General features: G+C 41.8%; 1 protein-coding gene across 2 annotated transcripts in view; it reads right to left on the minus strand.

Moving 5' to 3' along the window:
- VWA3B (von Willebrand factor A domain containing 3B) overlaps positions 1 to 12356 on the minus strand; it is a 983684-nt gene that overhangs the window by 47714 nt on the left and 923614 nt on the right. For both annotated transcript variants that reach the window (XM_085622889.1, XM_085622888.1), the window contains one exon: positions 11475 to 11709. In XM_085622889.1, coding sequence (XP_085479015.1) covers positions 11475 to 11709 — 235 coding nt within the window. The remainder of the gene's footprint in view (positions 1 to 11474; positions 11710 to 12356) is intronic.

Here is a 12356-nt window from a genome sequence, read left to right on the forward strand (position 1 = left end):
GCAATGCCATCTAATTGTTTGCAGGTGCTGGGTGGTGTTTTCTACTTAAATGCACTGTTATGCACGTAACGCGGTCATGTGAGCAAGGGCCGAGTGGCTCGAAACGCGTCATGGACTAGGCACGAAATTTACCACTAATAAATACTATTTTCCAGCATTGGCGACTGAAGTTGTCCGTTCCTGTTGTTGTGCGTGACGGCACAATTTGGGAAGTTTCTTTGATATATATATATATATATGAAAGCATGTGGTGTCCTGGGTTGAGGAACGGCGCTCTTCGGTCTGGGGGGTGCGTGGAACAGCCGGTAGGACAGCCGGTGTATATAAGAAGCAGGAGACCTCTGAGCCCAGAGGTCAAGAGTACACGCACTCACTCGGAATCCAAGGTTAAATTTTCAGTTCGTTTTTTATTCCAAAAATAAAAGTTCTTCAGCACAGCACTGCCAGTCAACAACAACACTGGCCTAACGCGTTTCGGTTCTCACTCGAACCTTGATCACGGGTTACCAAACACAGTGGTCAGACATTATTTATGTCAGTTAATGCTACTACTTCCTGTTTAAGCACTTGCAAGGCATGCTGGTCATTGTAGTGCGTGTGTTTGCGAATTGTGCTGGTAAATACACAAAACAAAATTTGTCAAAATTAAACAAAATTAAACTCTGGTAACTGGCGGAGAGAATGCTAATTTGAAGGTTAAACATAATAACAATCCATAAGTGGAACGCTACAGGCAACGCAGTAGATAGTCAAATAATACTGACAATAATCAGATAAACATAAGGCATAGTGTTCAATGCAAATGTTTGTGTGACAAGTAGAAGAAAATTATTTTGATATATGTGTATATCATATTAACCCTCTAGTGGTGTTAATAGCACTATGTACAAGTCTCATGTGAAACTACAAATCACGAAAAAGAAAAAGAAAAAGAAAATACACCCCTCTGGTGGGGAGGCACATGTTGACACCAAATTCAACTGATACAAGTGAATAAACAAAAAGGCCAAAGTCCGCCTTCTAGTAGGGGTTTGGCTTATATTCAGGTTAATGTGCCTAATTAGTCCGATAAAACTCCTGCATTGAAATAAACAAAGAGAAAGTTTTTTTACAATTGGTCAGTATTATTGTTTGACTGCAAGGCTGGGGTATGTTGTAAAATTATACCCACAGAGTTCACAAATGTACAAAGAGTTCCTCATCCTGGTTGAGTCCGTACGGGGTCAGAGTTCTGAATGACACAATATGCTTGGATTCTTTTTGGCGGAGGAGTTTTTCTCTGTTTCCTCCACGATCCAAAGGTGGCACATGTTCAATGGCATAGTAGCGTAGCAGTTCCCATTTGCTGTCATGTGAGCTTTCCATATGCTTGGCAATGGCATTTGAACGATCTATGTTGACCGTGGCTCTGATGTGCTCTAGGATGCGTTTCTTGATTTCACAAATAGTGCTTCCTATATATTTTAACTTGCAGGGGCATTCGACAACATACACCACATATTTGGTTTTACAAGAAATGTGTTGCTGAATTTTCCACTTTCCACAGTGGAAAATTCAGCAACACATTTCTTGTAAAACCAAATATGTGGTGTATGTTGTCGAATGCCCCTGCAAGTTAAAATATATAGGAAGCACTATTTGTGAAATCAAGAAACGCATCCTAGAGCACATCAGAGCCACGGTCAACATAGATCGTTCAAATGCCATTGCCAAGCATATGGAAAGCTCACATGACAGCAAATGGGAACTGCTACGCTACTATGCCATTGAACATGTGCCACCTTTGGATCGTGGAGGAAACAGAGAAAAACTCCTCCGCCAAAAAGAATCCAAGCATATTGTGTCATTCAGAACTCTGACCCCGTACGGACTCAACCAGGATGAGGAACTCTTTGTACATTTGTGAACTCTGTGGGTATAATTTTACAACATACCCCAGCCTTGCAGTCAAACAATAATACTGACCAATTGTAAAAAAACTTTCTCTTTATTTATTTCAATGCAGGAGTTTTATCGGACTAATTAGGCACATTAACCTGAATATAAGCCAAACCCCTACTAGAAGGCGGACTTTGGCCTTTTTGTTTATTCACTTGTATCAGTTGAATTTGGTGTCAACATGTGCCTCCCCACCAGAGGGGTGTATTTTCTTTTTCTTTTTCTTTTTCGTGATTTGTAGTTTCACATGAGACTTGTACATAGTGCTATTAACACCACTAGAGGGTTAATATGATATACACATATATCAAAATAATTTTCTTCTACTTGTCACACAAACATTTGCATTGAACACTATGCCTTATGTTTATCTGATTATTGTCAGTATTATTTGACTATCTACTGCGTTGCCTGTAGCGTTCCACTTATGGATTGTTATTATGTTTAACCTTCAAATTAGCATTCTCTCCGCCAGTTACCAGAGTTTAATTTTGTTTAATTTTGACAAATTTTGTTTTGTGTATTTACCAGCACAATTCGCAAACACACGCACTACAATGACCAGCATGCCTTGCAAGTGCTTAAACAGGAAGTAGTAGCATTAACTGACATAAATAATGTCTGACCACTGTGTTTGGTAACCCGTGATCAAGGTTCGAGTGAGAACCGAAACGCGTTGGGCCAGTGTTGTTGTTGACTGGCAGTGCTGTGCTGAAGAACTTTTCTTTTTGGAATAAAAAACGAACTGAAAATTTAACCTTGGATTCCGAGTGAGTGCGTGTACTCTTGACCTCTGGGCTCAGAGGTCTCCTGCTTCATATATATATATATATATATATATATATATATATATATATATATATATATATATATATATATATATATATATATATATATATATATATATATATATATATATATTATCTACTGGCGGTCGCCAGTAGATAGTTATAGTTAGGGCCTATTTTCCATAGGAAATCCGCAACATTCTATTGGGAATATCTTTGGCACCGGTTGATGAATCTTCGTGAAATTTTCCAAACTGTTGGCCAGCTCCGCTCCGCTCCTACCCTGAAAGTTTCGTGGTGATTCGTCAAGCAGGGGCCGAGAAAAAAGGGTTTTCCCCATGCAATTTCCCATAGGACCTGGTGTCGCAGATACAGCCCGAACTGCTCAACGGAATTACACCAAATTTGGCAAGGAGGTAGTCCTCAGTTCAGACTCATGCCTTTTGCTTAAATGGTGTAAATCCGTTCAGTAGTTCCTGAGAAAATTAGAGTTAAAAGTTAGTGATATCTATGGCCGGGAAGGATCCGCGGATCCTCCCCGCACCCTCCCCGAACCCTCCCGAGCACGAGCTGAATGCTAATTGGCTGCCAACACTCTGAATCAGGAAGTGTTGGCAGCCATCTTGTGCCTCGGTAGAACCGAGGCACAAGAAATCACAAAAACAAAGGTGCAAAACGCGACAAGGGGGCAGGGTAGAAACACCCTGACCCCCTAGGCCTGCTTAGGGGGTCCCACAAGGACCCCCAGGGCCAAAAAAAGTATTTTTTTTTTAAAAAAATCGGTGAGATTCGCGCACCCAGCGCGAATTTCGGGCCAAATACCGGGGCAGTGAGTGTGTGTTTCTGCAAATGTTAAATATGTTTAATATATATATAGGGAAAAACCTATGGAAGAATGAGTGGGTGTATAAGTGTGTGAATGGATGATTTAGTAGGTGCGTGACTGACTGTATAAGTGAGTCATTAAACGTATCTTACTCCAGACTAGTGACTAAACTGTGTGAATGTCTCTATGTGTATAAGTGGCTGCATGGTTTTGTGAATAGCTATATGAGAGTTTCTATGGGTTATTGATTGGTTGTCTGAGTATCTGTTTGGGTGCCTGAGTGTTTGTGTGGGTGGGGTGTGTGTGACTCTTAGCATACATGTGTGAGTGGGTGATTCTATGGGTGCATGGTTGTAAGAGTGCATCTGTGATGGAGTGTATGGTTGGGTGAGTGTATGTATGGGTGTGTTAGTGATTGAATGTATATCTCAGTGGTACATGTGTGAGTAACTACATATGTGAAAGGCAGTATATATGTGTGTAAGAGTATATAAGTGGGTATATGTGGGAGTGTGTGATTGTTAGAGTGGCTGTATGGATGAGTGTGTGCTTGTATCAGTGATTGTATAAGAGCGTAAGAATGTGGTACTATTTTTAGTAAGTGAACTTGTGTGTGTATAACTGCATAGGTGAGTAAATGGGAGTGTGATTAATTATTTGCATGACTGACTATGTGTGAGAGTACCTCTATGGATGATTGGTGGTGTGTGAGTGTCTATGTAGGTGCATAAATGCATATGATAGTCCTGTACTGAGTGACTGTAAGTATGAGTGACTGTACAGGTGAGTGAGTGGATGTGTGTGTAGATCTAAGAGTCAATGAGTGGGTATGTAGTTATTGGTATTGGAGTATCTATGGTTTTGAGATTGGACGTCTGAAATTTTGATTGAGTATATCAAAGGGTGTGAGAAGATGCACTAATTTATCACATGGATGACGTCATCAGTGATGTCATCAGTGATGTCATTTCAGATGTCATCAGTGATGTCATCAGTGATGTAACTGACCATGTCATGAGTGATGTCATATGTGACTTCATCAGCAGTGCATTGCAGGGGCGCAAGTTATAGTTAGCTGAACTAACTATAACGGGGGAATTTCTAGGGTTTTGTACAAGGGAAATGTCCAGCTAACTACAACGCCCCTGAAACCTATGGTTTTTTCAGTGAATTTCTAAGGTTTTTTAAATGCCAATTCCTAACTATAACGCCCCTGAAACCTATGGTTTTTTCAGTGAATATATATATATATATATATATATATATATATATATATATATATATATATATATATATATATTCACTGAAAAAACCATAGGTTTCACACACGTTATAGTTAGGAATTAGCATTTAAAAAACCTTGCAAATTCACTGAAAAAACCATAGGTTTCACACAAGTTATAGTTAGCGGACATTTTACTGATAAAAAACCATTGAAATTCCCCCGTTATAGTTAGTGCAGGCAACTATAACTCACGCGACCGCAATCCTCTGCTGATGCTAATACTGTATTTAGACACTTATTTACCCATGTCTTCTTCCATAAATTTTTAGCTATACATATATTACAAATATTTTTTTTTCATAAAGACACATATGTCATCAGCAGAGGATTGCGGTCGCGTGAGTTATAGTTGCCTGCACTAACTATAACGGGGGAATTTCAATGGTTTTTTATCAGTAAAATGTCCGCTAACTATAACTTGTGTGAAACCTATGGTTTTTTCAGTGAATTTGCAAGGTTTTTTAAATGCTAATTCCTAACTATAACGTGTGTGAAACCTATGGTTTTTTCAGTGAATTTGTACGTTTTTTTAAATGCTAAATTACTTTACGCCATTCGTGGCGTGCGCGCCCACTTTACGTAGTTCGTTCCGTGCGCGCACGGTGCGCTTCGCGCACCGTGCGCGCGCCCACTTTAGGCAGTTAGTGCCGTGCACGCACGGTGGGCATGCGGTGCGCTACGCGCACCGCGTGCCCACGTTACGCTAGATGGGCCATGTACGCACGATGCGCTTCGCGCACCGTCCGCACACGGAGGCCGTATTAGGCGCATCGTTGTTAAAGGTTATCTATTGATTGTTCTGTTATTAGATATGCAATGCACAAAAGGTGCCCTTCAGGCACCTTTTGCACACGGGGTGGGGAAAACGTGGATATTGTTTTTTTTTTTTTTACCGTACGCGTACGGTAAGCGTAATCGGCGAGTTTTCATAAATAAAAAAATTCAATTTTTGGCTTTGTGGGTTCTTTTGGGACACCATAACCATGACTAGGTGGTTGGGAGATGTCTAGCAAGCCTCTTTTAATGTTTTCCGACTTTGATTTTCCTCCCCCCCCCCTCAGAGTGCGAGAGAGAAAATGGCGGCCGACACTTCCTGGTTTCGACCGATTCGAATGTTTACTAAGATCAAACAGCCAATCAGAATCGCGCTCGCGCACGGCACCGTAAGCGCACGGTAAGCGCACCGTAAGCTGCCACAGATATATATATTGATTTAAAGGCTATTTTCTCAGGAACTACTGAACAGATTTACTCCAGACCTACAAAAGGCACTTCCTTGACCTGTAGACTACCTCTCTGCCAAATTTCAAATAACTCTGTTCAGCCATTCGGGCTGTAGCTGTGTCTAAAGGTCCTATGGAAAAATGCATGGGGAAAACGCGTTTTGGGACCCCCCTTTTTTCTCAGCCCCCGCTTGACAAATCCCCCCGAGACTTTCAGGGTAGGAGCATTAGTTTTGAAAATTTCGCGAGGATTCATCGACCGGCGCCAAAGTTATTCAAAATAGAATGTTGCGGGTTTCCTACGGAAACAGGGTCCTAACTATAACTACCTACTGGCGACCGCCAGTAGGTTATATATATATATATATATATATATATATATATATATATATATATATATATATATATATATATATATTGCATTGAAGTTCTCCCCAATATCCCAGGAAGAAAGACGAGCCACTCCGTAGTCTGCAGGAAAGTGTAGAGTTTATTCACACCAGACGACGCGTTTCGGCTGACAAGCAGCCTTGGTCACATGACCTCGCTCCTGAACCAGGAAGTATATATCATCATTGGTTCCGGGCACGTCGCAGCGTGCACAAACAAAAGTAAAAACAGACTTAATCTCAGTCTTTCTTCTCACACAATAATTTTGTGATTGAAAACAAATTACATTTAATACATTAATGCTTTCCCTTTGGTATCCATGTTAAACGACCAAGTTACAAATGTTATGAGCATTGTTGCATTGTACTTAATTTAATGTTGTTCGTGACAGTCAATGTTTTTAGTTTTTCGCACATGAGTTGTTGATACATAGAATAATATCGAAAACCTTGCAGCTGGGTGATATAGTATAGTGAGCGCAGTGGCAGGTAGAAAAATATATATAGTTTTAATAAAGAAACTAAATGACTAACCCAGATGAGTCTTTTGAAATGTTGTGTCTCAATAAAGTTTAGTATCATTTACTCAAACTTTATACTTAACACCCGGCGAGCACAAATTACATCTTGTTGTATGTCAAAACAGTGTCTCAAGTATTAGTGCAAATCAGTGCCACCTTGTTGCGTCAGTGCATCATCTGCTATATTATCGTTCTCCCACTTTCCGTCAAAGGATTTATTTGCAAATTTTTTTTTTAAAAGTGTGTTCTTTGACTCGAACATATTGTTGCCCAGGTGGGCCTTAATGGGGCTGATCAATACACCCTCCCCATTGCCCACCTACATTCATCAGTGGGATTTAAATATTTAGATGCTGTGTGCAAACACTTGCCAGTCCTTAAACCTTCCCTTTTCTACATATTAGTCACCCCTAAGGTAGGCCCAAGGTACCCCTGTGGGCAGGGTGCATTGTATGTGAAAGGTAGGACATGCCCTGATATGTATGGCATGTACTGATAGTGAAATACTGCCAATTTTGTTTTTCACTATTGCATGGCTATTTGTTCCCACAGGACAGAATGGGGAGTTTGTTTATAACATCTTATAAACATAACTGACCCTGGGAACAAGATGGAAAGGAAAGTTTAGTATACCTGAACTCTGAATGTTAAAGTGCATCTTTTAGTGAGGGTGATTTATGCATTCTGTTTTTGAAAATACCACTTTTAGAAAGTAGGTATTTTCTTGCCTAACCATCCAGTGCGCCTCTGCTAGGTTTGTGTATTGCATGTCTGGCTTTTCGATGACAGGGGCTGGAGAAGGGCAGTGGCTCCAGAAGTCTGATGAGTCAGGGCTGGGCTGAATATTCTTGGGCTGCATTTATAGTAGGGGAGGAGATTTCCTTTTCACCTGAATGGCCTGGTCTGCCTTCAACAATGCCGCCTCCACCTCCTGCCAGAAAGTTGCACCAGTGAGTACAGAACTGGTTTTGGCTGGGTACAGACACTCTCTGCCTTTAGAGAACAAAGGATGTTTGTGGATAAAAAGAGGGGCCCAGACCCCAGACTTTTAGATCACTTCTGGGAAATCAAGAGGAACCTTTGGCAAGGAGAAGAGCCGGAGAAGCTGAAGAGGAATACTGCCCCTGTGCTGTTTGCTGACTGGGGTTGGCCTGCAGTGGCTGCTTGCTGCCAAGGAAAGGAGAAAAACAACTTTGCTGTTTGCTTTGTCACCTGCTTGAAGAAAAGATCTCCAAGGGCTTGGAACTGAGCTGGTCTCCTGTTCTGAAGTCTCAAGGACACAAAGACTTTACCCCTTCTGTCTCTCTGCATCTGGAACTGCTGTTTCAGCTGCCACAGAAGGAAACTGCAACACCGATGCCTGCGTGTGACGCTGTAACTTGCACCAAAGCAGTGGGCACCGCTCGTGAACAGCAAATCGCACCACCCCGACTTGCGATGTAGTCCCAACGCCTGCTGCCTTGACGCATCGACTCCGAAGCCAACTTCATCAACGCGGAGCTGATCCTCGACGTGGGTGACTCCCGAATCCATCGACAGCGCACCATCGTAAGGAACAGAGGCTTTGGCGCCATCGTGACGTCACCTTCCTGATGCAGTAAGGAATTGTTGTCTCACCTCCCCTGCGCCGCAGTAAGGAACAGAGGCATCACATCCCCTGGGGTCATAAGGAACCAACGCCACAGGCACCAACGAAGTATCCCATCCCCTTCATCATGCACCGTCTTTGCTTTCATCAAATTCCAGGTACTGTTCTTTGTGGGTCTGCTCGACTCCGTGCCTGATGCTGCGCACTTCGCGGTCTGCTCCGTTTTTTGGGATTTTCACTGGTCACGACGTCGTTATAACTCTAGGTGGGGTTATTTGTTGCTAGAGACTTTTTTTTAAAGTGAATAACCAATTTTGATTATAATTTTAATACTGTATTGTGGATTTTTTGTTGTTTGGTCTTGTTTTGGTTTACATAAAGATTACTTATTTTTTCTAAAGTGATGTGGTGTCCATTTGTAGTATTTTCACTGTATTACTGTATGTGTGCACAAATGCTTTACACACTGCCTCTGAGATAATCCTGTCTGCTCGTGCCAAGCTACCAAGGGGGTGAGCAAGGGTTATTTTAGGAGTGTATCCCCCTTACCCTGACTAGAAGCAAGGGCCCCTATTTGGACAAAGGTACCTACCACTGCCAACTAGTGACCCCCACTTCTAACAGACGCGTTTCGGCAAAATCTATTTGCATCATGCAGCGGGCCCCCTAGGGCATAATAGAATCTATGACCTCGGATGAAGTTTTAAATATGGAATCAATGATCTATGATTGGGGAGCCCAACATGGGGTTGTTTAAATACTAAAACTCATTCGGGTTAGTCATTTTGTTTCTTCATTACAACAATGATTTGTAATTTGCGATTCTGCCCCGACTTCTAAAAAATAATGAATGAAAATGATACAAAAGAAAGCAAATGTTACTGTTAAAATATGTATCAAATGAAACGGAAGTCTGCTGTTGGCGTTCATTGTTAAGGTGCTGTCACATGGTGTTGCATTTAACCAATGACTGTGTTTGCAACAATTTACTCGTGAGCAAGGAGCTTTGCGCTTCAAAACGCATAGAGTTGTCTTGCCTAAGAAATTAAACATGCTTGTAAGTATTGTAGTTTTGGGCCGTGGTGTGTTGTTTTCCTGTGAGGAACATATGATGCATTTTCTGGAACTATAGGGGCTTGCTACCCCACCGTGGACCTCTGGCACCAAGTGGCTCTGGTAGCTTGGGGAGGGGTGCTGTGTGGCCCTCTCTCATTTTTTGTAAGTTTCAAGCCTGAGTGAGGGCACCCATGGGCCTATAATAGCACTTCTCCCCTTTAAAAAAAAGGACCCGGGGATGGGATCCTCAGAGCCTAATAAGGTTCAGAGAGGGGGGCCACGTGGCCGCACTCACCTTTCAAATACATAGGACACTGGGGGATGGGTTCCCCAGGGCCTAAGGAGTCTGCGGGTGGCCATCTCCCCTTTTTAAAAAAAAACTCTGGGGCAGAGATGAAAACTTGTGTGGAACATACTGAACAGAAGTCATCAACTGTCATCTGCACACAGAGTTACTCTTCAATACAAACATTTATAACATGTTCAATACCTCTACACACCTATGATGCATTAGAAGCACATCCGTTTTGTAACCACTTACATCTAGTACCTGGACACAGGGTTTACAAAACTAGGTAGAAAAGTAATACGGTTGGTACCCGCAACTATGTAAACTATAAAATAAGGCACACTTATTGGTTGTTGTCATCAATGATGTCATTTAAGATGTCATCATTGATGTAATAAATTATGTCATAGAACATGTCATGAGTGATGTAATATATGACGTCATAAACAATGCATGGCGGGGGCGCTAGTTAAATGTAGCTGTGCTAACTATAACTGGTGAATTTTTGTGCTTTTCTTAGTTCAAAATGTTAATGAGGTCCTTGACATATTAACCTAACTATAACGTTACTTTAACATTTGTTTTACAGTGATATATATATGTATTTGTTTTTCAATTGATGCGTGTAGATGGCGCGCAGCCTGACCTTCGTGGATGCTACGTAAGGATATTTATTCAAAAAAGTTTCTGCAACAGCACTTCAAGTAGTGTTGCGGTATTTCGATAATTTATTCAGCGCAGCAGATAAAACATGCCTTGATCACATGAGAAGTACCCAGAGTGTTATACTCGGTGCTACCTTGTCTTTCAGTACAAACCTAGAGTTTGTAATCTGCTTGTAATCTGGCATTTTAAGATGAATGTTGACTGTCTCCGGGAGTGAGACACACCCTCTTGTTTGAAGGCTGGGCTTATGCCACAGATATATGTTATGGTTTCTACGGGTCCAGAATTTTGCTGCCAAGCTAGCACTCTCTCGCCGACGGTCTGACTCGTCATCTGCAGCCCTTAAAGATTTGCATTGGTTGCCTATTTCCCAGCGGGTTGAATTTAAAGCTTTGTGTTTGGTCTTCCGGGCCTTACATGGTTTGGGACCACTTCCTTTACAGGAGATGTTCACTTGGTACATCCCTATTAGATCTCTCCGCTCTGCTTCAGCTAGTTTGGTAACTGTCCCCAAAATCCAGAGGAAGCGGATGGGGGGACGCTCTTTTGTCTACATGGCATCTAAGTTGTGGAACAATCTCCCATTGCCGCTCAGATGCTCTGGAGACCTTCTTTCCTTTAAAAAAGAATTGAAAACTCATCTGTTTCCTAGGATGGAGTAGCTTGCCGTTGTTAGTACTAACTTTTCTACAGGATCAGTGTGATCACAGCGCCGGGATGCCCGTTGGGTGATTGGAGCGCTTTATAAATATGCTATACATACATACATACATACATACATGGTTTGCCTACAACTGCTATTTCAGGATAGGCAGTTTATTACATATTTTTTTAGTTGCTTTGAAAAATATTCCTCTTTTACATTTCTTGTCATATAATAGAAACAAAGAAGCAGAGATACTGACCTTTCTCCATTGCAAAAGCGGACCAGCAGCTTGGCCCCATTTGCACCAAGTATAACAGCTGGCAAGAATGTCAGTGAAGATGGATAGGCCAATGAAAGCACATGGCCCCCAGCTTTAAGAATGTGAGGCTGGCTGTATTTCCCGAAGATCCAGGAAGCTTTCTGTACCACTGTCAAACCATCCAACCAGCGGATCACATACTGTCTGCTGTGGCCAACACGTGCCTGCACTTCAGCTATGGGAACAGAAAAAAGCGACAATTTCCAAAATATTACATGATATCAGAAGTTGTACTTTTGAATTAGTTGTCGTAAGAAAGAATAACCACAGGTGAAATTAGGAAATGCACGCGTATGTTATTAAAGGCATGATGGCATCACTGAGAACATAGTTCCAGACTAGAAAATAGAAAATGTCAGTTTCGTACAAATTAAAGATGGGGGCCGCATCCAGTACCAGCCTACCGAAGACTCTGCCTGTTATGGAACGCTCACCCAAAGTCCATGTCCCATGCAGATATGTTCTACTCAGACTCTGCTGGCCCCAAAAGATAATTTATTACAGAGACGCAGGTGTGACCACTGATTAGTCAGGATATTTCCAGACTAGAATATAGAAAATGTCAGTTACGTACAAATTAAAGATGGGGGCCGCATCCAGTACCAGCCTACCGAAGACTCTGCCTGTTATGGAACGCTCACCCAAAGTCCATGTCCCATGCAGATATGTTCTACTCAGACTCTGCTGGCCCCAAAAGATAATTTATTACAGAGACGCAGGTGTGACCACTGATTAGTTAGGATATTTCCAGACTAGAATATAGAAAATGTCAGTTACGTACAAATTAAAGATGGGGGCCGCATCCAGTACCAGCCTACCGAA

The sequence above is a fragment of the Triturus cristatus genome, chromosome 8, assembly GCF_964204655.1.
Source record: "Triturus cristatus chromosome 8, aTriCri1.1, whole genome shotgun sequence".
Classification (NCBI taxonomy): Eukaryota; Metazoa; Chordata; class Amphibia; order Caudata; family Salamandridae; genus Triturus; species Triturus cristatus.